The following is a 23,812-nucleotide window of genomic DNA, read 5'->3' as shown; positions in this document are numbered from 1 at the left end:
AAACAGCTATCATACACTCTCAGAAATAAAGGTACAGGAACTGTCACTGGGGCAGTACCTTTACAAATTTGTACTTAAAGGGTCCATAACGGTACCTCAAAGGAACTTTTTAGGGCGAGTTGTGTACTAATATGTACCTTTGAGGTACCAATGTGCACTCTTTGGGTACAAATATGTATCTTTTAAAAATGTACTGCCCCAGTGATAGTTCCTGTATTTTTATTTCTGAGAGGGTAACTTTATGTATCAATATATGCTCTTTTTGGATTCTCGGAAACTGAATTAATAATGTTAAATAGGAAGTCTGCTGGGAGCATTGTTTTTGTTTACATTTATGAAAATGGTCTATAAAAATAAGCTGAATCAAGACAATTCTTGACTTTTTTTTTAGCGCAATCTGATTGTTCAATTCACTTAAATTTGTAAAAACTAATAAATTAACTTAATTCTTTCATGTTATCCCAACACAAATTGATTGTGTGGAGGCCAGCAATGCTGAGTATTTATCCAAGCCCTCTGATGCTCCTCCAACAGTTTGACTAAATTTGGTATACAAGACTAAATGTTTTCAGTAGTAATCTTGCACAATCTTCCATCTAAGCTGACTCTAAGAGAGTTAATTTCAACACTTTGAATGCGTCTCATGAAGGGTCCACTCCTACCATAGTTAGATCAACACTTTCAAAAGTGTTGGCACGTTGACACCTATGGAGTAGGGTTAATTTAAACTCTGGGAAGAGTTAAAAATGTGACTTTACACTACCCGGTGTAAAATAAATTATAGGTTGGCGTTCGGTGTCATTTTTAAAAATACAATATATCGCTATTTTATTTAACCCTCTAGAGTGTAAATATGGTAAAGATAATAAAGAATGTAAATAAATACAAAAACATTTTAATTGAGAAAGTTCACCATTTATAATACATCTGTATTGTTTTTAGAAAACAGCTTATGTCTTGGCTGAAACTTATCACTCCATTTTCTTTTACATTTACAGACATTTCCTTCAGATGTTTGCAGTGCATATTTAAAAATATAAACATAACACCTGCAAAACATCATTACCATAAAAATACATGTCTTATTTATATAATATATTCAGTGCACTTTTAACAAAGGCATGGTCGAGACATTCATGTGGCTTTTAAATCAAGCAGAAGAATATGAAGGAAATTGTTCAGCTGAAATATTTGATGGTGCCAGGTGGGCTGGTTTGATTACCATAGAGACTTCTAAACTCAAGCTGATTTTTATGCGTCACATTGTCTAATGTTTACACAGAATGATTAAAAATGGCGTCGGTTCTGTGAGTATAAAGGTCAGAGGAGAATGACCAGACAGGTTTGATCTCACTGGATTTGCAGCAGAAAACAATAGCAAGAACTTGCTGAACTTGACTGAGGTGGACAGACTTCAGCAGCAGCAGGTTTTTAGTAATGCCATGAAGAAAGTATTACAGTTTTTCTCAGTCGCTTTGGTGCATTTCTCACAACAGTATTTACATTTGCACAACAGGTAATACATTTCTCAAAACAATTAGCACCAACTGCAAAACCTACAGTAGTTGATAACCTGCAAAAGCGTGTCACTCGCTCAATGTATAGCTCATTCCTCAAAAGCAAGTATTCATGTCAATGAAAGTGTCAGTGTCATCAAGATGAAAAGTCCTGACACCATTGTTTATGAACAAGATAGTCAAATGGCTTTGTCATGTTTTCATTATGACAGTTACTCTGAACATTTTTCCAATGCTATAAAGTCAGATTTTGGTGACACTTCCTGAAAATGCTCAAGACAGCACTAGATACTATTTGCACAGCCATTTGAAAACTACAGTTAAAGTTAAACATCACTGTTTTACTGAGGTATCTGAGTACAAGACACTGAATATGTATGTTTCACATTTTTACTGTATTTGCTCTTTGCTAATCTAATTTATTCACAGCATTGTGCAAAAGAATAAACACACCCTTATTTACAACAAACATAAAAGTCATTTGGGGAGAGCTGTGCACAACTGTAAACTATATTGCAGTGCATGTTGGAATTAAACCCACAACATATATAGGTCTGTAAATCCTTCATAAAATTGTTCAATTTAGAAGACATTTTCAGGAAAAAAAGATAAGTTTTGGAGAAAGGCTTATTTGTTTTATTTTGTTTAGAATGAAAGCAGTTTTTTAATTTTTTAAACACCATTTTAGGGACAAAATTATTAGCCCCTTTAGGCTATTTTTTTTCTCGATAATCTACAGAACAAACATAAATATCATTATACAATAACTTGCCTAATTACCCTGACCTGTCTAGTTAACCTAAATAACCTAGTTAAGCCTTTAAATGTCACTTTAAAGGGCCATGACACCCCCCACTTTCGGTTAAAGTCTACTTCAGAATTTTTTCAAAAGATGCATGATTAATGGGCGTGGAGCTCCGCGAGCATAGGGCAGGAGTGGGCGTGGCTGCAGGGGAGAACGCGAGCGAACAACTGTTGTTGTCAGTTAGCTCACAAAATGAGACACAAACTGTGAGGAGACGCATGAGTTTATAGTTTACAAAGTTAAAATGCAAAGAAATGAACAGTGATTTAATGCCCTGCTACATTTGTTATTCATAATTTCATATACACATAACCACAATTTATATCATTATAAAGATAAGTGTGTTCATGTAAACCCTATAAATGAGGACTTCTCCCTCAATCCCCGTATCCAGCAGACTCAGTGAAGCAGGTCTCCTGACCTGTCTATTTTAACCATTAGCCCTGCTGGTAATCTGGAGGATTTAGGCAAACACAGCAGCACAGTGATGTGTCTGAATGTGAACGAACTGCTGATAAAAGACAGCGTCCGCCATTCTCTAATTCTCGTGCTGCTCTCCTGACAAAAATGCTAGCAGCACACACACAGCTTTGCTGTATGATCGGCACTGACAGGATCGCGGGGGAAAACATGCAACAAACCCCGTGGATCATGGAAACAAACGCATATGATTGTTCATGAACGGCTAAATACTGTGTTGGGGTCCGTGTCTCACAGCTTGGGCTTGACTCTGACAGGTCTGGCAGGTCTCATGAATAATTAAGCAGCCAGCTCTTCTCATAGGATAAGAAAACTCCGCTATGAATAATAATGAGAAACCGCCGCGTCATCATTGCACTTGCAGTGCTGCGCTACGTCGCCGATTTTTATCCCGCCCTAAAAATCATTTTATACCCCGAAGCTGAAATTAGCTGACAATAGCTCAAAATTATCCAGTTTTCCCCACAATTAAAGCTGACAGGTGCTAACATTGTCTTAACTGATGCTCAACACACACAAATTATTTAATATAAAAAATAAATTCTCCAGTGTGAGTGTGTCCTGGACCTTTAAGCAGTATAGAAGTGTCTTGGAAAAATATCTAGTTAAATATTATTTAGTCATCATGGCAAAGATCAAATAAATCAGTTATTAAAAATGAGTTATTAAAACTATTGTGTTTAGATAATCTTCTTACCATTAAACAGAAATTGGGGAAAAAATAAACAAGCGATCTAATAATTCAGGGGGGCTATTCTGACTTCAACTGTATATATATAGTAAATGAGTGTGCAAAGATGTTAAAAGCCAATCAGAGCAGCAGAAACCGCACAGATATCACAGTTCAAGGTTGATCAGATACTTGTGTTTATAGACTAGAGAGAAACACAGCAAAACGCTGAGCTCCACAGCAGTGAAGGCCACCATTCTGCTTCAGTACTGTAAGTTTTACAAACTTTAAACAAAGCTTTAATGGTTAGGCAATATTTTTAATTCTTGCTTTTATGAAAATGCATTAAGGTCTATGCTTAAGATTTTTTTATGCAAATATTTTGTTCTAATTATTTAAATTCATGACAAGTAAAATGATTATAATTCGACAGTTCCTGCATGTGTTTTGGTGTTCATTTGCTAATGTTGTTGTAAAGTGGTGTGTATGTGAACGGTGCAAATGTAGAGCAAAATTTGACTCTGTTAATGAATGATTTTGATGAACTTTGAGTCTGTGCTTCTCCTGTTATTAGCAGGCCATTATTATTGCCCTTTGATCTGCAATTTTCTCTAGTTAACATGTTATGTGTAACATATTCATAACAGCGTAGCAATGTTTCACAATGATGGTCCCTTTAGAAATGTGATTTTGTAGAAAAACAATGCTTGGAATTACTGTATAGACCATTTCAGTGTGTTCATGTCATTGGCCCATGGACATGCCATAACTGAAACAAGAGGCAACTTAATGTTAAACTTAATGTTAAAACAGCTGTCATAACATTATTTAACAATATGTGGCTCTTTTTGGCTTCCCAGAAGCTATAGAAATAAAAAATGTAAAACAGGAAATATGCTGGGACTATTGTTTTTGTTTACATCCATCAAAAGGCTCTAAATGGAGAATCAAAAAAGACAGAAGCATTAACTTACTAACATACCAAGGCATGTAAAACTGAATAAAACAAAAGCTGCTTTTTGAGAGTGAACATTTGAAATACCACTCTTTTAATTTTCGTCTATCTATCAAACGTCGTTCATTGTTATTCCAAGTTATTTTTAAACCTAAGTGTTTACGTAGTGTTTTTTTATTATTTAGTCGGAACCTTCAGTTTTGGGCTTTGGAGCGACACGGACTGTTTTTGCTGACGCACCGCTGCGCTGGGGAGGACGTTTTAAACAGGTAAACTCTGCTGCTTTTCATGATTAAATTGCTGTTTTGTAATGTATGTTTCGTGTTTTTGCTGATGTGGGCCGCTACAATGTTGTTAGAAGGCTATTTTCTCCGTGACGTCTACATAGGCAGAGCGTTATTGTGAATATTAAGACCTTGGCTGCTGATTAACATCTAATACCACTTACGATCCGTGCTGTTTAAAATGCAGATTTATTCATTTTTCTCAATTTTAAAACTCGTTTTTCACGGCGAATAGAGATCCTAATCCACAATAATTATGGCTTTCATCATTACTGCTCATGTTTATTGTTCAAACGCCTGGGGAAATTTTCTTATGTAACTTATTTCTTATTTGTGTAAAATTACGAGTTCTTGTTGATATACAACGCTTTGCACACCGTATACGCTGGAGTTTATGGACGTGTTTCCGTGAAAGGATGAATTAGACTTGAGTTCAGACACTTCAAAGAGGATTAATTAGCTTAGGCTAATTCGCTTTCTGGTCACTGACTGGCAGCTAACTAATAGAGGTAAAGTTGGTTTTATGATCGCACATTCAGTCTATCTCATTAATAATAAAATCTCAGAATAGTATAAATGGGAAATTCTAAATAGCAAAATCATATTAGCAGCCAACAACCATCAAAGTACAACATTGATCACAGTCAGTTAAATAGTGCCAGTGTTGTTTTGAAGTCATACTTACATTTGATTTCAGTCTGAATATTCAAAATACCATGGTAAACAATATATGGAGCTGTCACCGAACAAATGTGCAAATATAAAACCAACTTTACCTCAGTCTAGCAGCTTAAATAAGACAATTCCATGCAATTGTCAACCTTGCCATGAAAAACATTTCACCAAAATTTCTAAATCGTTTCTAATTTTTTGGTTAGCAATTATTTTAAAGTACAAAAATGTCTCTGTCAATGTTTCCAACTATTATATTTGATTTACCAAAAGTGACACAAGTGGCAATTTTACATCCGTAACAACACCTTTTTTCTCATAAATGCAAAAATATATATTAAAACTTTTATCCTTTTGATTATCACTATTTCTTTTGGGTTTTGCAGTTTAATTCACAGAATTTCTACAAAGTATGGTGTGTACTGTAAACTCAAAGACTTTTTTGGTCACATCCATAAAGCATCTTTATTTTCCTCATTTATATAGAAAACATATACATAACATCTATATCCATGTATTGTATACAATACATAAGCTTTAAATAAATAACAATATATTTAAATACATCAACAAAAATAAAACAAAAAAACAAAAATGGTATGTGTGATAGCAATGGAAAGACACAAGGACTAAACTACTGAAATGTATTTAACACTATAAAAGGCTTATTTTGGTGATGGTAGCTTAAAGTCGCCTCTCAAATGGAGAATGAAGACACATGAATTGCTCAGGTGTGAGTTTTTCCACAGACTTTAACAGAGTGTAAAATTCTTTATGGTTCTGTGGGTCTCGTCTATCAAATCTGATCTATATTTAGCATTTTCAATTGTATTCAATCAAGTGATTGGCTGGGCCATTCTACAGCTTGATTTTTTTTTCTCTGAAAGCATTTGAGAGTTTCCTCGGCTGTGTTTTGGATCATTGTCTTCTTCATCCTGCTAATGTGGATGTTGGACTGAAGCAGTGAATATTCATTTACAATGATGAAGGACAGTTGCTGAAGAACTACTGAGATATTTTAGTTGCTCTTTGGGGTTTCACTGCCCTTTTACACCTCCCTGTCTTCATGTGTTCAATGCTTTTTTCCCTGTGTCATTTCATTTTATTACAAAACCTAATATGTAAACTACTTAGATTTGTTTTCTTTTCAAATATGGATTTTTTTGGTTATCAACATTTGGTTACAGCACCTTTGGCAATATGACTTCTGAGAAAAATAGTGACATGTTCAATACTTATGTCCCCCACTTTAAACAAATAATATGTGAAATAAATAAGAATTTGAATGATAAAACAGTATAAAACTCAATTCATTTAACATGAAATGTATTCATATAAAATAAGTATGAATATTACTAAAGGGTACCAACATTTTTTTTTATATATTTATTCCTTTATTTAGGTTGTTTGACTGCTAAATTATAGCCAGAGAAGTTTTTGATCATTTCAAATCCCGGTAACAAGATCTATCACAATATAGTATCATTTCTGTAAATTAAATGAATTAATTGTTTATTGAGACCTGTAAAGGACACTTTCTTTTAGCATTTTTAAAGTTTATACCCAAAAACTCATTCATGTGTGATCATATTTTTCACTTTGTTTAGAACTTCATGGCAAATGTTTAATTAAAAACACAGAAATGTAATAAAATATAAAACTTTTCAAAAACTAAAGATGTCACAAAAAAAAAGCAAATTACTTTTAAGATTACTTTCTCACGATTACAAGATAACTTTCTCTTTCTCACGATGCGGTTATTAATGTTTTTAATCAGCATCCTCGTAGTAGCCTGAAATTATGAAAAAAAATACATAAAAAAATAATATATATATATATATATATATATATATATATATATATATATATATATATATATATATATATATATATATATATATATATATATATATATATATATATATATATATACAGTTGAAGTCAGAATTATTAGCGCCCCTGTTTATTTTTTTCACCAATTTCTGTTTAATGGAGGGAAGATTGTTTCATCACATTTCTAAGCATAATAGTTTAAAAAACTTATTTCTAATAACTGATTTATTTTATCGTTGACATGATGACAGTAAATAATATTTTACTTGATATTTTTCAAGACACTTCTGTACAGCTTAAAGGAACATTTAAAGGCTTAACTAGGTTAATAAGGTGAACTAGGCAGGTTAGGGTAATTAGGCAAGTTATTGTATAACGATGGTTTGTTCTGTAGATTATCGAAAAAAAATAGCTTAAAGGGGCTAATAATTTAGTCCCAAAAATTGTTATTTAAAAATTAATAACTGCTTTTATGCTAGCCAAAATAAAACAAATAAGACTTTCTCCAGAAGAAAAAATATTATCAGACATACTGTGAAAATTTTCTTGCTCTGTTAAAATAATTTGGGAAATATTTAAAAAAATCTAATCAAATCAAAAGGGGGCTAATAATTCTGACTTCAACTGTATATATATTAGAGCTGCACAATTAATCGTTAAAATATCGCGATCTCGATTCGACCCCCTAGACGATCTAAATCCAGCATTTCTGCGATTCTGTCAATCATATTTTCAAGTTCAGGAGAGAAGAAACGGCGGCTGCACAAGTCTTTTCATTGTTTCACACACGTTGCTCAGTGACATTGACACCTCCAAATGATGTTAAATGAGTCACCTACTTTATTTATAAGGTGTAATTCACCTAAAAATGTCATTTTTGTCATTAATATAACGATGTTTTCGTGATCGGGAATCACACGTGACATGAGCTGCTGACCGTGAGCTGTTATCACAGGGAGGATATTTGTTATATATATATATATATATATATATATATATATATATATATATATATATATATAAATAAAAACTATATACTTTATTTTGTGCTTACATTATATAATGTTACATTGCACAACCTGAAATGCAACTAAAGTTTATTCAGAGTGTTTTCTTTATTTCCCTCTCTGTTTTTTTTCTCCTCAGTCCAAGATGGCTCAAGCGGACAGCAGGGCTCTGGTTTTAGGGGCTCTGGCAGGTGCTGCTGGAATCAGCCTGGCCATCGTCTACTTTAGGAAAGTCAAAGCAAGTGATGGCAGAGTCCGAAACCAGAGGAGCTTTGGGGATCACACGGATGGCCCGTTGTGTCTGCAGACAGGCCAGGCCGAGGTGCTAGATCGACTGGGTGCTCTAATCCACTGTGTGTCCGAGCTCAAAGAAGAGGTAAAAGCCCTGAAGGATGCACTTCCACACCTGCAGGACAACGTCAGAGATCAGCTGAGGGGCCGGAGCGCAGAGGATATCAGCGCTCGCAGGGCAAGTCCCCTTCACCGCACTCCCACCAGGAGAAAAAGATCAGGAGTCCCAACTAGAAGTGAAGGACAGAGCTCAGAAGAGGCAGAGAGTGAAGGAGGGTGAGTTTCTGAGCTCTATTTGTTTCTGTGACTGCTCTAGACAATGAACGTGTAGTCATATTACTTGTTCTGCAAGTCAATCATTTTATATATTGGGAAGAGGAAGCTAGAGCTTATTAAGGGAGGATTTCAAAATTGCCTTATAAGATTTATAAGCTGTGTTTTCATATTAATATTTATATGTGTATTTCTTAATATTGCATACAATACTGCCATTATCTTGTCAATATCTTACAATTTCACTGGAGTGCAGTAAGTGCACTATTCTGTTCTTCGTAATGGTGGTATTTAAATTTCTATCTTGTTTCGTCTGGTGCAAACAGCCAAATTGCTTATCACTGCAAATCTCGTTACGTACTGTAGCGTGTTGTTGGTAGGGCTGGGCGATTTTTCCGATTTTTTTCGATTAATTCGAATTTACATTTTAAGACAATTTAATTTTGAATCAAATCGAGAAATTGTGATTTTAAAAAAATATATATATTTAATACATTATAATGGCACCAATGTGCTTTGGTTCACTCTCTGTATAAAGCAGGAAGCACAACAGAAGCGCCTCTCGGTGACGCGCCGCGCAGCACCACGCAGCGTCACGCAGCGCCATGGATTTTAGAATTCTAAACAGGTTTCTATACACACACCGGCGCCGCCCTGCCACGATTCACGAAGCAGTTCGTATTTCAGCCGGCCCACAGAGCGCATGTTGAATATCATGCGAATGTGCGCGTTTGGTGTGTGATGGTTTAAACTGTCATGTGCGCGCCGTGTTGCGATGCTTCTGGTGTGCGACCTGCTTGACTGCCTGTTGAAGCGTGAAGTCATGCAGGATTTTACTTGTTGCATTAGTCTGAGTCACGTCTATGTGGATTGTCAAGACATTCCCCCATCAAGTAGATAAACTCGATCTCAACATGTATGAAGGACGTAAAAGCCTGCCATGTGAAAAACCGTGCCGATCTTTTGGTTTGAACACGAGTAGAGGTGAGGGACTGTAGCAGTGAAAATGAAAGTACCCGCCCCCATGACGTCATTTAGCGGACCTAGTTGAAAACCAGACAGATCAGGCAGCATAACACAGAGAGTGGAGCAAAGCGCATTATTTTCTCCTGCTATACGTCCACAACTTCATACATTGGGTTAAATTAGGCTTTACAGTTTCCATGTTCAGTCCTTTTTCTTTCACTGTATCTTTTTAAGAAAAAGGCAGCAGCATTACAACCTGTCATTCAATCAGAAGAAGACAAAGTCAAAGTCGAGCTGACAGCCTATCTTTCCTAGGCTCAGCAAAACTTGCAAAAAATACATCTGTATTCCTGCAACTGCAATATTTACACAAATATTTTTTATTCAAATCTTCAGCAACAATATTTAACTCGTGAATTTGTTTTACATTTATTTACACCTTGACCGATTTGTGTATGACATGGCCATTAAAAATACATTGTTCCTTAACCAGATGGTTTTTCAAGTTACTTTTAAAGAGAATGTTACTTCAGTCATGTTGTTGTAATGTTTTGAGAAGACTAGTGACACAATAAAAAACAAAAATCGAAATCGTGAATTGATCAAACTTTATAAAAAAAAAATAGATTTTTTTTTTGCTAAATCGCCTAGCCCTAGTTGTTGGTTACATCATGACCTGCTCACCTAACGTTTACATTTTTAATATTTATATTATTTGCGAATTAATAACCACCTCATGTGGAACTCTAAATCGAGGTCTCATTTTGTAGGCTGCTACTTTCCGTTGGAGGTCGCATTTTGGTCATGGGTGCTTACTTTGAGAGCCTTCCTTACTGAATGAATGAAATGCACTATTTTCCACCAAGGCAACCCAGGATGCTAAAATATAAATATGCTAAACTGGCATTAGGTGAGTTAAATGACCAAAACAAATGCAGATGTTCAGGCATGTAACGTAACTCACATTTTCAAAGCAAAATAGCTGACCTGAGCATTGTTTTTCAGAGAAAAAAGAATTTTAATTTCGCATGTTTCTTAAACATCTGCATATTTATTAAATATTTATGCTTTAGAAGAGTCAAAATCTTACACACAGGATCTATAAATGAAGTTGTCATAAAACTATTTAACTACAACTGTTTTTGTCAAACCTTTTCGGCCACTTTAAATGTTGACTACCGCAAACTGTGAAAATGTGAAAAAAATAAAGTTGATTTTCAAAATAAAAGACTGTTATAATAAAAAATATATTAAATAATAATAAATTGTAAATCAATTATTGCTAAATTATTGCTGTGATAATAAATGAATAAAAATCTAATAAAGTTTTAAAATGAAGTTAAACAAAATCCATGTGACTGTTTTATTTATTTATTTTTTTTGTCTTAAATTGGGACTAATATGACTCTTTAACTGGACTTATTAGTTTATCAATCTCAATCACATCATGAAGTTTCACAAACTGATTTCAAGAGGAGCAGGTAATATGATCGATCGTGGCCAGAGATTAAACAAGATGATTAGACATTAAAAAAGCGAGCGATTTGCTCCATGTTTTAAATTTCTATCCAGAGTGGTCATGTTTTTATCCTCGGTTGGTCTCACGCAGTCAAGTGATGTGATTTCGCAGGTCAGAGTTCACCAGCTTGAATTTGCACTGCAGCAACCTGCGAAACTTGACGCATGACCCTGCGTTTCTGGTCTGACGCATTTGCGTGCGTATGAATGGAAGTCTATGGAGAGACAAGTCCTGTGTGACCGCAGCTTTCCTCCTTTATCTTAGTTTATACCCCTATACACCCAATCTCCCTCTTTCCTCCTTTACCAGGGTGAGCTCTCGAGAACTACCTGATCTGTACACCCTTACATGCTCATTGACCAGGCAGGAGCCCTGAGCTCAATTATGTCCGAGCTTATGGTTCTCTCCCGGGACAGCATGCTAATAGCATCAGGCAATATATAAGTGTGAACTCCTGAAATCTAAGGTGTTTTAGCACTTAAAAAATATCAGTCAGCTACAGTGCCCATCTTACAGAAACTTGAATTACTAGGAAGTGAGGATTTCATTTTCTTTAATACACAATATTTTGCTTTATTCCAGTGTTACTCAACTACGTTCCTGGAGGACCACCAGGTCTGCACATTTTCCATGTCTCCTTAACCAAGTACACCTGATTCAGATCATCAGCTCTTTAGCAGAGACTGAAAGACCTGTAATGGGTGTGACCGACAAAGGAGACGTCCAAAACATGCAGTGCGAGTGGTCCTCCAGGAACGTGGTTCAGAAACACTGATTTATTCACATGATTTAATGTCATATTCTAAATTCGTGTTGGACATTTGGGTGACGTATAGTACTCATAAACGATTAATCACGACTAAATGAATACAAAAATAAAGTTTACATTTACATAAGTAAATACATGCATGTAAATAATATTTATATACAACATAAAATCACATATAAATATTAATATGTATGTAATTTTTTATACTATGTACATATAAGTGTATTTACATATATACATAATTGATATACACAATAAACGCACATATTATATAAATACAAACTTCTTGTGTAGACTGTTTATCAAGATTAATCGTTAAACAGCATCAGTAACATGCAGAAAAAATTGTAGCTCTTTACATTGCTCTTCAAGTTACAGTCATTTCAGTAAATCCAAGTATTGTGCTTTTTAATTTTTTATATCTCTATGCTAGACAATGTAACACTTTGTAGGTGATTATTAAGTTTTAGCAGCATTCGAAGTGTGCTCATAATTATGTTGGGTTATGATGGAGGTAGAAATCTGAGAGTGTTCTAAATCAGGTGACATATGTACAGACGAGGTGAACTCCACTGCCTCCAGTCATTCATTTAAGCAATTGTTCGCTAAATTCAGCACTAAGCACTTTACAAGTCCAATCCAGTCTCGCTAAATTCTGCTCCAGAAGCCATTCACGTATAATCTGTTTTGTTTTCCGTAGCATTAAACTTGTTATTTTTAACACGCCATGTTCTGCAGCGACTTACATTTCCAAAAATGATTTGTTATTTTAAAGCCGCTTGGAGTGTTTACAGGCAAAGTTGCACAAATGAGATATTAAAATAAATAAATGAAGGAAGCCCCGGAGGCATCTGATGAAATGCTTCTGCAATCAGTTTTCATTAGTCTTTTTATATGTCTGTTTGGAGTTTTTCTAGACCATGACTGGCTTTGTGTTGCATGATTATCGCGGTTTTACTTTGAGCAGTCAGGATGTGTTTTAACACTGCGATGCTGTACATTGTTTCTAGTGTGTGTGTACCTTTGGTCTTACCCAATGCCTTAATTTTCAGAAACAAGATTTTAGGCCTTAAAGTCCTAAATTCTCTAAAATATTATAGGTCTTAAATCATTTTAAACAGGTGTCTTATTTTCCCATGTTCATGTAAAGCTACCCAATCGCATCAACACCCATCCAATCACCAACAATCCATCTGAATATTACTCTTAAAAAGGTTTTATTTATTAACTTTGTTTAAAAATATGGTTTAATTATCCTTCCTTACTCTTAAAGTTGTGTTTATAGCTACCTAGTGAGGTCTCTGACCTTTGCCGAAAAGTAAAGTTATTTAAAATTCACTATCTGACAAAAGTCCTGTCACTTATCCAAATTTTAGGAGCACATAATAACTTGATTTCTAGTTGATCATAAGGTATCTGAAGTTGCTTATATGAAAAGCAAAGGCCTCTAGATTACACTTATTTTACTAAAATAAAGTCTGATCATTCCTTGATTTTTAATTATTTAATTAGGACAGTAAGGTCTGACTTTGCTTAGACAAAAATCTTGTCACTAAACAGAAATAATGTACAGTATAGAATATAAAGTCATGGTGCAGTGGAAAAACAATGAATATTGTGTATGACTCCCATGAGCTTGGAGGACTGCATCCATACATCTCTGCACTGACTCAAATAACTTAATAATAAAGTCATCTGGAATGGCAAAGAAAGCCTTTTTGCAGGACTCCTCTTCAATGCCTCCTCCATCTTACCCCAGACATGCTTAATAATGTTCATGTCTGGTGACTGGGCTGCCAATCCTGGAGCACCTTGACCTTCTTTGCTTTTAGGAATTTTGTGGTTTGTAATATAACAGGCAGCACATTTGTTTTGATAGCTTAGGATGGATATGTCCCCAAATCAGGATTTTTCCTTCCCCAAACTGATTTCTGTGAGAATCTTGGGGTTTTAAATGGGGTTTTATGTGGGTTTTAAAAGAAATGGGATGCAGTTCAACAGATAATTCATTGTAAAAAATCTACCTTCTGCCACTTTTCCAAATAATCACCTAGAAATCAAGTAATTATTGGTTTCTCTTACAACTGGGACCGACAACAAGACTTTTGTCAGGTAGTGTTGTATGGCCAGGGTTCAACTCTAGGGATTTTTTTCTGTGGTTCAGATTTTTACTTGCCCTGCCAAAATTTTTACCAGCCCCACCAAAAAAGAAGTTAGTAGTTATTTCTTAGCCACATATTTAAAAAAATGTGTCAAAAGCCAAACATGATTATATATATATATATATATATATATATATATATATATATATATATATATATATATATATATATATGTATATATATATATATATATACACAATGACCAGCATAACTGAAAATTGATATTTTAAAAAATTAACATTTAAAAAAAATAATATTTTTATCCATTTCTCAGTGCAATTTTCCACTGGCCTACGGTTTTCAAAAGTATCAAGTTTGGTACCAATCTGTGCTGCTGAATTTTCAAAAATGTCCTTAACCTAACATTTAAGCGCTGTCGAGCATGTACTTAAACATCACTGATTGGCTATGTTCACATGTTCAACAGAAATGATTGTGATTGGACATAAGGGTCTTAAAGGTCTGAGTGCTCAATTTTACTTATATTGTGAGATATAAAAAGAGATTTCACAGTTTTTCACTAATTAAAAGTGCTTCAAAATCTGCCAGAACACTTATTTATTAGTATCTAAGGATTGGCATTTGTGTTTGTGAGGGTTGGGTAAAGGGGTGGGGGTAGGTGTAGGGGTATGATTAGGCTATAGATACTAGGGCTGCACAACATTCGAAAAAACTGACATTGCAATATTTGTTTCTTCTGCTATTCTATATATTGCAATATGTATAAAATTTTGCACGATTGCTCTGTTTTGGATAGAATTCATAATATTACATCGATTGGAATGGTTTTACTTAAGGGTACATCTGCATAAAAGATATAAAAATATACAAAATAAACAAACACAGATGAAAACATGAAAAATAAGAATTACAAACGGTGCTTTATGGTTTTGGGTGGTTTCTAACAGTATTGAGGTACAAAATTCACAGAATATAGTCATTGTATAAATAAACACAACTCATCTTTGTTAAAATGGCAAACGTTATCATTTCTTGTGCCCAAATGGTGTTAGTTGGCTTGAAGTCTCACAGTTACAAAACACATATAAATAAAAACTTTCTCACTAGATTAAAGTTAAATGTTGCAGTGACTCCGCAATTCAGGTGTTCTGAACTTCTGAACAAATCCTGTGATGTGACTATTGGAGATTTGCACATTGCGATATCGATGGTGAAACTATATATTGTGCAGACATAATGGATAGTATCGTTACCTGATGTAAAAACTATGGAAGTTTATGTAACATCCTCGCTAAAATAGTAAAACAGCCCTGTATGTGTGTGTAGTTTGGTTCTGGAGCCGCTTGGGCTTCAAAAGGGCGTTCATCTGTCAAAACAGTTTCCTCCTTTCTGTCTGTCTCTTTAAAGCACCAGCCGTTCAGTCTGAAAGTTATCACAGCCTTATTTTAACGGTTTCATGCAGGAACTTGTAAATTCTGTCACAGTTCCTACTTTGCTAGTGTGCAATCACGTCACAGCTCGTCTTGTTTGCTGAAGGATGTTAATACTTTTAAAATGATGCCGCTTACTATGTTTGATTGCTGTAGATTTGAAAAAACAAGCTATTGTTTATAGAAGCAGACAGGCCGGATCACTCATAGAAAGGAGTGAATGCTCTTTAATAAGTGAAGCGTTCTGCTAAATGGACTATGACGTTGTTTATTTGTCATACTGTACAGAATTGCTGTAGGAAGTGTCTTTAAAAATTGCAGACAGCACATCATTGTTTTTGGTGTTGAGGTGTGACAGAAGTGCAGACCAAGAAACTTCCTTGTGTTTGTAGTCAAATAATAGTTTATTTGTGACTAAATGGAGCAGCTCATCCACTGGTTTGAAACTTGATTTTGAGACACCAGCTTTTGTTTTTGGTAATCTCATGCTCTTTACTGTAGACACTTTTTATTCATTGGTTTTAAGTTTCAACAAAAATAACAAAGAAATGGCAAGTAGCTTCCTTTGTAAGGAAATAAGTCAATTTTGACAGAAATAATTGAAAGAAATGTATTTTAATTGCAGTTTGGAGAAAAAAAAAGAGTTTTCTGTGCAAGTTTGAAAAAAAAATGAAGTTTTAAGTTCTGAGGAAGTAATTGTGAGGAAAAAAGTAGCAATTCTGAGAAAATAAGACAATTGCAAAATTTTAACTCAATTGTAAGAAAGTCACAATGGCTAGACCTCAATTCACAATTGTAAGAAAGCTTATAAACAGTTAGGTGAAATAATATTAACTGTGAGATATATATATATATATATAATAAGAATTTCCGTCTTTCGGGTGAGATGTTAAACCAAGGTTCCGACTCTCTGTGATCAATAAAAAATCCAGGATGTCCTCCGAAAAAGAGTAGGAGTTTAACCCCGACATCTTGGCCAAATTTGCCCACTGGCTTCTGTCCATCATGGCCTCCTAACAATCCCCATATCATAGTTGTCACTGTCTCATGGCTGCACGGTGGCGCAATGGGTAGCATGTTTGCCTCACAGCAAGAAGGTCTCTGGTTCGAGCCTCGGCTAGGTCAGTTGCCATTTCTATGTGGAGTTTGCAGGTTCTCCCCGTGTTCGTGTGGGTTTTCTCCGGGTCCAAAGACATTCAGTATAGGTGAATTGGGTAAACTAAATTGTCTGTGTATGTGTGTGAATGTGTGTATGGATGATAAAAAGAAAATGAATGAATGAATGAATGAACGGTCTCCTCTCCACCAATCAACTGGTGTGTGGTGTGCGGCTGCTGTTGTGTGATCAAGTTGAATACAGCACACTGGTGGTGGATGAGGAGATTCCCCCCAATAACCGTAAGGAATTATTATTATTATTATTATTATTATTATTATTATTAATATATACTAAGTGGGCAAAAAGTCTGAATTGTGAGATTAAAAATAAATAAAAATAACGTTTTATTGTTTGGTGGAAACAAACTTCCAGAGAAAATAATTTTCTGTTTTTTAATAAAAAAAAAAAAAAAAAAAAAAAACAGTGAGAACGTGTCTTAATAAAGCACCATTTAGCAAATTAATTAAATTTTTCAGCAATGCTTTTAACAAATGATTCTTTTACAAACTAAGGTTATAACCGGAAAGTCAGCAAACTCTATAACAAAAAATATTGCTTAACGAATAAACTCAGAAAATGTAATAAAAAAGGACATCATCTTTGGTCTGGATAGAAACAGTGTCTAGAATTGTGCGACTGGACCAAAGTTACACCAACTCAAATCTGTGCAGCAGAAGATGCGCATTAAAATGAACCACCAGCTTGTTACCCAATTGCCAATTAGCGGCACCACAACTGGCAAATTCGATGCAACCTAGTAACACAAAAGGGCCAAATGCAAAGTAGAATAGCACAGAAGCAAATAAATGTGCGGTCAAACTGGGCTTTTCCTCCCGTAGACTTCCATTCATACACACGCGAATGCGTCAGACCGGAAACGCAGGGTCATGCGTCAAGTTTCACAGGTTGCTGCGGTGCAAAGTTCAAGCTTGGTGAACTCTGACCTGCGAAATTGCACCACTTGACTACGTGAGACTAATCGAGTATCAAAACATGACCTCTGGACAGAAGTTTAAAACATGGAGCAATGGCTCGCTTTTTTAATGTCTAATCATCATGTTTAATCCCGCCCCTTTTTGCAGTGCCGCACCACAGAATATCGCATGCTTGAACTCTAATGTGACTGCCGCTTAACAACAAACTGTATAATGCAACATTGACACAGAAATCTTTTGGAACGTATTTACTGCCACTGATTAGCTCAAGGTGTCTTGTTTAATTATTATTATTATTATTATTTATATTTTTAAGTCTTATTGATGTAAAACCTGTACCGAGGGCTTTTAGTGTTACAGAGGAATAAAGAGGGTCTGTGTGTCCAGCTGATGAAGTCATCTGAATGTGTGCACAGCCGGTGACTGTTGGGATGGTAACCGTGTTTCCCCGGAACAGCAATTCTTTTCAAAGTGTCTTAGCTTTGTCATACATAGTAAAGGCTTGAGGGTTTGAATCTTTTCACTTTTAGGCAGAGTAGAAACATTCACCACAACAAGCACAAACATTCACCCTTTTATTTTAGGAAATGTGAGCACCATGGTGCTGTATGTCAGCGTGCTTAACCACTAGGTTATTGGCGCCGACCAAAAGAAAAGTTGACTTTAATAAAACAAAAAACAAAAATATCTAAACAAAATATCTGATCTCTTCTGACCTTTAGTTTATTGGTTGTAGCTTGTAAGCTCAAAAATTTGCTATCAGAAGTATCAACTAATGGGCAGCAAGATTGCTGGTTCGAGTCCCATCTGGGTCAGTTGGCATTTTTGTGTGGAGTTTGCATGTTCTCCCTGTGTTCGTATAGGTTTCCTCGGGGAGCTCCGATTTCCCCCACAGTCAAAGTATCAACTAGTTGTTTAAATAGCAAAACAGTATGTTGGCTTTTCAAAGTCAACATAAAAATCTGTTTCTCTTCATCAAATGAATAGAGATGTGATGATAGGTTATGGTTTTCATTACCTCGCAAAGATAAACAAAACAGAAGTAAAGAAGCAGCGCACATGCAAACTTTTGCTCTAATGATGTCTGTTAATGTTGGTCCAGATGATGCTTCAGATCTCAGTGTAGTGCCAGATCCTTGACAGTTGTTGATCTTTGCTGAGGACAGATGTAAGACACTCTCAAACAAACACAACAAAATAAAAATAAAAAACCAAACAAACTCCTGAGCGTACGCTTCTTCTCATGCTGGCCACACAAAGAGGAAGATAAAAGATTGGCATTGAATAATCCCTTTGGAAGGTTCTGTTTTTCTTGTGTGAGGCTGCATCTCTTAATCCAGATAGTGGAAAGACAAATTCTAGTCTTTAAAAATAATAGTCTTTTTAATATATAAAAAATAATAGTCTTTTTAATATATATATATATATATATATATATATATATATATATATATAAACACGCACACAAAGTCAGAATTATTAGCCCCTCTGAATTATTAGACCGCTTGTTTATTTTTTCCCAATTTCTGTTTAACGGAGAGAAGATTTTTTTCAACACATTTCTAAACATAATAGTAGGGTCGTGCAATTAATCGAAAATCCGATTTCGATTTTGGCTTCTAACGATTATAAAAAACCATTAATTGAGATAAACGATTATTCCATTATATACCACCCGGCGCCCCTTATCCAATTGTACACATTTGTTGCTCTGCAAAGCTCAGTTCCACGTGAAAATGACCAAAAGAATGTACTGTAATGTAACTTTTGCAGCACGAATGCGGATCATTCATTAATATATGTTTGAATCATTCATATTTTTAAAAACATAAATGCTCTGTGTGTGTGTGCGCTGCACTTAACCTCGGACAGGCTCGGAGATAAGCAGAGCACACACATCTAATGCCATCTTAATGTGAGCACTTTAATGGTCAAACACATGCACATTTGTGTCAGAGCGCGGTGTTTAGTGATTATTCATATTAACTCTCATTTGTGTAATAAACAAACACGTTGAGAATCAAAAGACATATCAGAGCCGCACTATTCTTAAAGTGACAGCGCACAATATTCCTGCGGCCGACTGTCTTTATTATTAATCAAACAACAAAAGGAGAAAATCCCTTACTGCTCTTGACTGAAAGACTTTTGTAGCTAGTTATTTTTCTTAAAGTGAAGATGCTTAAAGCACAGTTTAAACATAACATATTTAATAACTGATTTCTTTTATCTTTGCTATGATGACAGCACATTATATTTTACTAGATATTCTTCAAGATACTAGTATTCAGCTTAAAGTGACTTTCAAAGGCTTAATTAGGGTAATTGGGCAAGTCATTGTATAACCGTAGTTTCTTCTGCAATCAAAAATATATATTGCTTAAATGGGCTAACAATATTGAGCTACTAAAATAGGTTTCAAAATATTTAATCCTGCTTTTATTCTAGCCGAAATAAAACAAATAAGCCTTCCTCTAGAAAAAAAAATAATTTAAATATATATAAAAATTCACAAAAAGGCGAATAATTTTGATCTCAACTGATAATCGTTTTGAACAATCGTAATTACAAATATGACCAAAATAATCATGATTATGATTTCCCATAATCGACCAGCCCTTTTGTGAGACAGATGTTGTGCTCTCTCTTTTGTTAAACATACCTAAATACTTGAACGTGTTTGGTGTTGATGAAGGTTGGTGTGTTGACTCTCAAGCAGTTCAGTTTGTGTGCGCGCGCTTGGATATGTGTGTAGGTGCAGAGTATATAGTGTTAAACAGCTGTGTGGACTGTCCTGTTGCAAAATGCGGCTAAAAGTCCTACAAGATGGTTATAGTTTGATTGCGGTGCTTATATATCTGTACTGCACTTCAATAATGCAGCTTTCTGCACATCTAAAGTGACATTCCATCGCATGGTAATGTCAATGTTTAATGTGTGGCTGCAGTTGTAGTTGCAGCCTCTGCTTGGATATGAATAACACAGCATCCTTTAAACTCAGCTGAGAAAAAAATCGGTTATCACATTCGGCCGCCCGTCCAGCCAAGTGACATGCGCAACACAGAGGCCAGCTTTACCAGGTGTGTGCAAAGCACTTGATTTTTGGTTCAAATTCAGTCCTGCTTCCAATCGTCAATGCAAGTTTCACCCTCATGCTCATCAAGACTGAAGAAGTGACACCTCTAATATTAGTATATTGGTGCTTGTAGTGCTTTGAGTACATTCAACTTGAATGTTGAAAAGCGACTCAGAATGATGCCTGGATGATATCGCAGAAGAAAAGATGAGAAACTCAACAAAAAAAAAGAGCTGTTAGTATACATTTGGTAATAATGAGAGTCTGAGAAAGTTATTACTTCAGACAGACTTAAGAAAAGGGCCAAATGACTCTGGCAGTCAATGTGTAACTGTAGTTCCTTTAATCAAAGACACACCATCAGTTAACACTAAACTACATTACCACACAGCTCAATCACAGACTCTTCAATCTCTGAGCATTTCTCTGATTCCTCTCATTTGCTCTCCCTTTGATTGTTATGAGCGACCTTCATGTGCGCACCATTGAAGTGCCCTCGGAGGTTCCAGCTCCAACACATCCCTGCAGAACTACCGCTCGCAGTCTCAAATGTTCTCACGAAGCCCCAAATGACGCAAATGCCGTAGCTGCCAATTCCTAATGGAAGCCTTTTATGGTTTCACTATTTCTGAAGCCTTTCATTTGTACCTTAACCTGTAATTTATGTTTTTTTACACGCTCATCTCAGTTGCAGAGAGTATTAGTGTACGCCTACAGTCATTGAAAAGGGTCTTTTTTTTAAGGCTATAAACATTAGGCAGGTATTGCGTGCCTTGTTATAAAAATATATATATATATATATACATAAACAAACCTCACAGTGTTTTTGCATGAAAGCCTTAAGGTGTCAGTACTGAAACCGGCAATCTCAATAAACAATTAATTACCCTTGTGCACAGTCCCTGTTGATGTTTTGCGTGTAAACACTATGTGAATGCATATCTGTTACTCAGAGTGACGTGAAAACACCTTTGGGTTTTTGTGCGTTTGTTTCCAAATTTGTTCTTGACCTCCAAATAGGACTTTCTTTTAATTTTTATAACTTGTAAGGAACAAAACAGGTTGAAACCAAAAGAAGTAAGCAGTGTTTTTTTAAGCATGCTGCTCAGCCTAGTATAGATGAGTTTTAAGTTAAAGATAGTTATAGATAGTTCACCATTTACCCATCTTCAAGTGGTCCTTTACTTTTATAAATGTATTCTGTTGAACACAAAACAATTCATTCTGAAGAATGTTGGAAAAAACAGCCATTTTCATCCATAGTAGGGACAAAAATACTATGGAAGTCAATGGCTTGTTTATTTCATAATTCTTCAGTGTATAAATATTTTTTAAGTTCAGAAGAATAAAGAAATTGAGGGTGTATAAATGATGACAGAATTCATTTTGGGGTGAACTGTCTCCTAAAAGGTTCCTTATTTTGTTTTGTGGGGCTCTATCTGTAATAAATTTACATCCACCCAAGGTTAAAAAAAGGTAATTCATTTATATACATTGTTAATCAGGGCCAGGCGGAATCTAGGGACATTTTTTTGCTATTTCCACGCAGAATTTTGTTAAAAATCTGAGGATATATGTGGAATGATTTTGGGAGTATCATAACTAAAACCTTAATATTTGAAATAAAATGTAATACATTTTTAACCTTTATTTAATGTTAACAATACAAATCCAATTAGATCTCTTTGGTCTAATTTTTTTCTCTAGTCTCTTATATAATATATTTACTAAAAGACAGAAAATACTACTTTACAAACTGTATTGTAAATAACCCATATGCATATTTTCATATTAGTCAATAATATTACTGAAATTAATTTAAAAACTGAATAAATATAAATTTACACACATTTACACTAGTAAATAAACAGAATCAATGATGGGCTAAAAATCGGCGTTATTCTGCGCGCACAGATTCCGTGTGAGTCTACTTATCAGCTCCTTTCTGACAGTTTCTGGTAGGTCTTCTGCTTAAGAAACATGTTGGAAAGTAAATTTCCTCAGCACGTGTAAACACAGTGAAATCTACAGTAATGGTGTAATAAGGCATTTAATTAAATATTCCCTAATTTGCATGCATTTCTAGCATAAAAATCTGAACCGGTCAGGTTTAAATTTCTTTCTTATTTTTATTATTAGTTTTTTTTTGTTTGTTTTTTTTTTTTTTTTTTAAGAGTTTACAAAGGGACTTTGAAGGATCATTTTTATCACCTAACAGTCCAGTAAATATTGTGAACAGGCATTTTTTGTAGAATAAAAATTTCCGATATATTGAATATGAACTTATCACTCTTTAAAAAACCTTTAGAATATAAATATAAATAGAAATTTTAAGTTTGGTCTATGTAAGAAAAACTTATTTTAACAAAACAGCCTTTAAAAATATGTTGTAATGTATGTGTTGAAAATTTATTTTAGATGTTGTCTTTACATTGGCCTGGAAAAATATAAACATCAGTATTTCTTCTAGGATATTTTCCAGTTGTGGTGGCAGGACAATTACACCGATCTTCCAATTACCTATATCGTTATTTCAATGACAAATGTTGTGAACGCAGAATTACAAGTTAAGATCGCATTCATGTAATACGTAAAGCATGCGAATGTCTTTGCTTGCGTGCACTTTTCTCTGAACATGCACAAAACTTCTTGCACACCCTCAAAAATGCGCTGCTCAAGTGCAGATTTTCTTATGCGCTCTCAAATAAACCCTGCTGAAGTGCGATTTAGTGCATTTAAGTAACAAGTATGTCTCCAACATTTATCAGATCTGCTAGAAATATTTATGAATGTCTCCAATAGACCTACAGAGTGGCATTGATGCGTCCTGAAGTGAAACAGCTATAAACTCCAGCAAGATAGTCATTGTGTGCAAAACCACAGACCTTAATCTATAAATAATATATAATTATGGAAACTGTTCATCATAACAGAAAGCTACGTTGTGTTTGCTCGCCTCATGCATTGGCAGCCCAGTCCGTCAGTCAGCATGTAACCTTAAAGGGTTAAACAAATAATGCACAGCACTACTACGATTACAGAAAAGTT

The 23,812-nt window shown here is 34.9% G+C and overlaps 1 protein-coding gene across 2 annotated transcripts in view; it reads left to right on the top strand.

Moving 5' to 3' along the window:
- The first annotated feature begins 4,636 nt into the window (after positions 1-4,636).
- Positions 4,637-23,812, top strand: part of rmdn2 (regulator of microtubule dynamics 2) — a 62,505-nt gene continuing 43,329 nt past the window's right edge. The window contains exons 1-2 of one of the 2 annotated variants that reach the window (XM_073920285.1): positions 4,637-4,696; positions 8,369-8,790. In XM_073920285.1, the coding sequence (XP_073776386.1) occupies positions 8,369-8,790 (422 nt within the window). In that variant the 5' untranslated portion in view covers positions 4,637-4,696. Of the gene's footprint in view, positions 4,697-8,362; positions 8,791-23,812 lie in introns of both variants that reach the window. The other variant, XM_073920283.1, reaches the window with a different exon arrangement.

The sequence above is a fragment of the Danio rerio genome, chromosome 13 (genome assembly GCF_049306965.1).
Source record: "Danio rerio strain Tuebingen ecotype United States chromosome 13, GRCz12tu, whole genome shotgun sequence".
Classification (NCBI taxonomy): Eukaryota; Metazoa; Chordata; class Actinopteri; order Cypriniformes; family Danionidae; genus Danio; species Danio rerio.
Note: the sequence above shows the minus strand (reverse complement) of the source record. Positions and strands in the feature narration are given on the sequence as shown.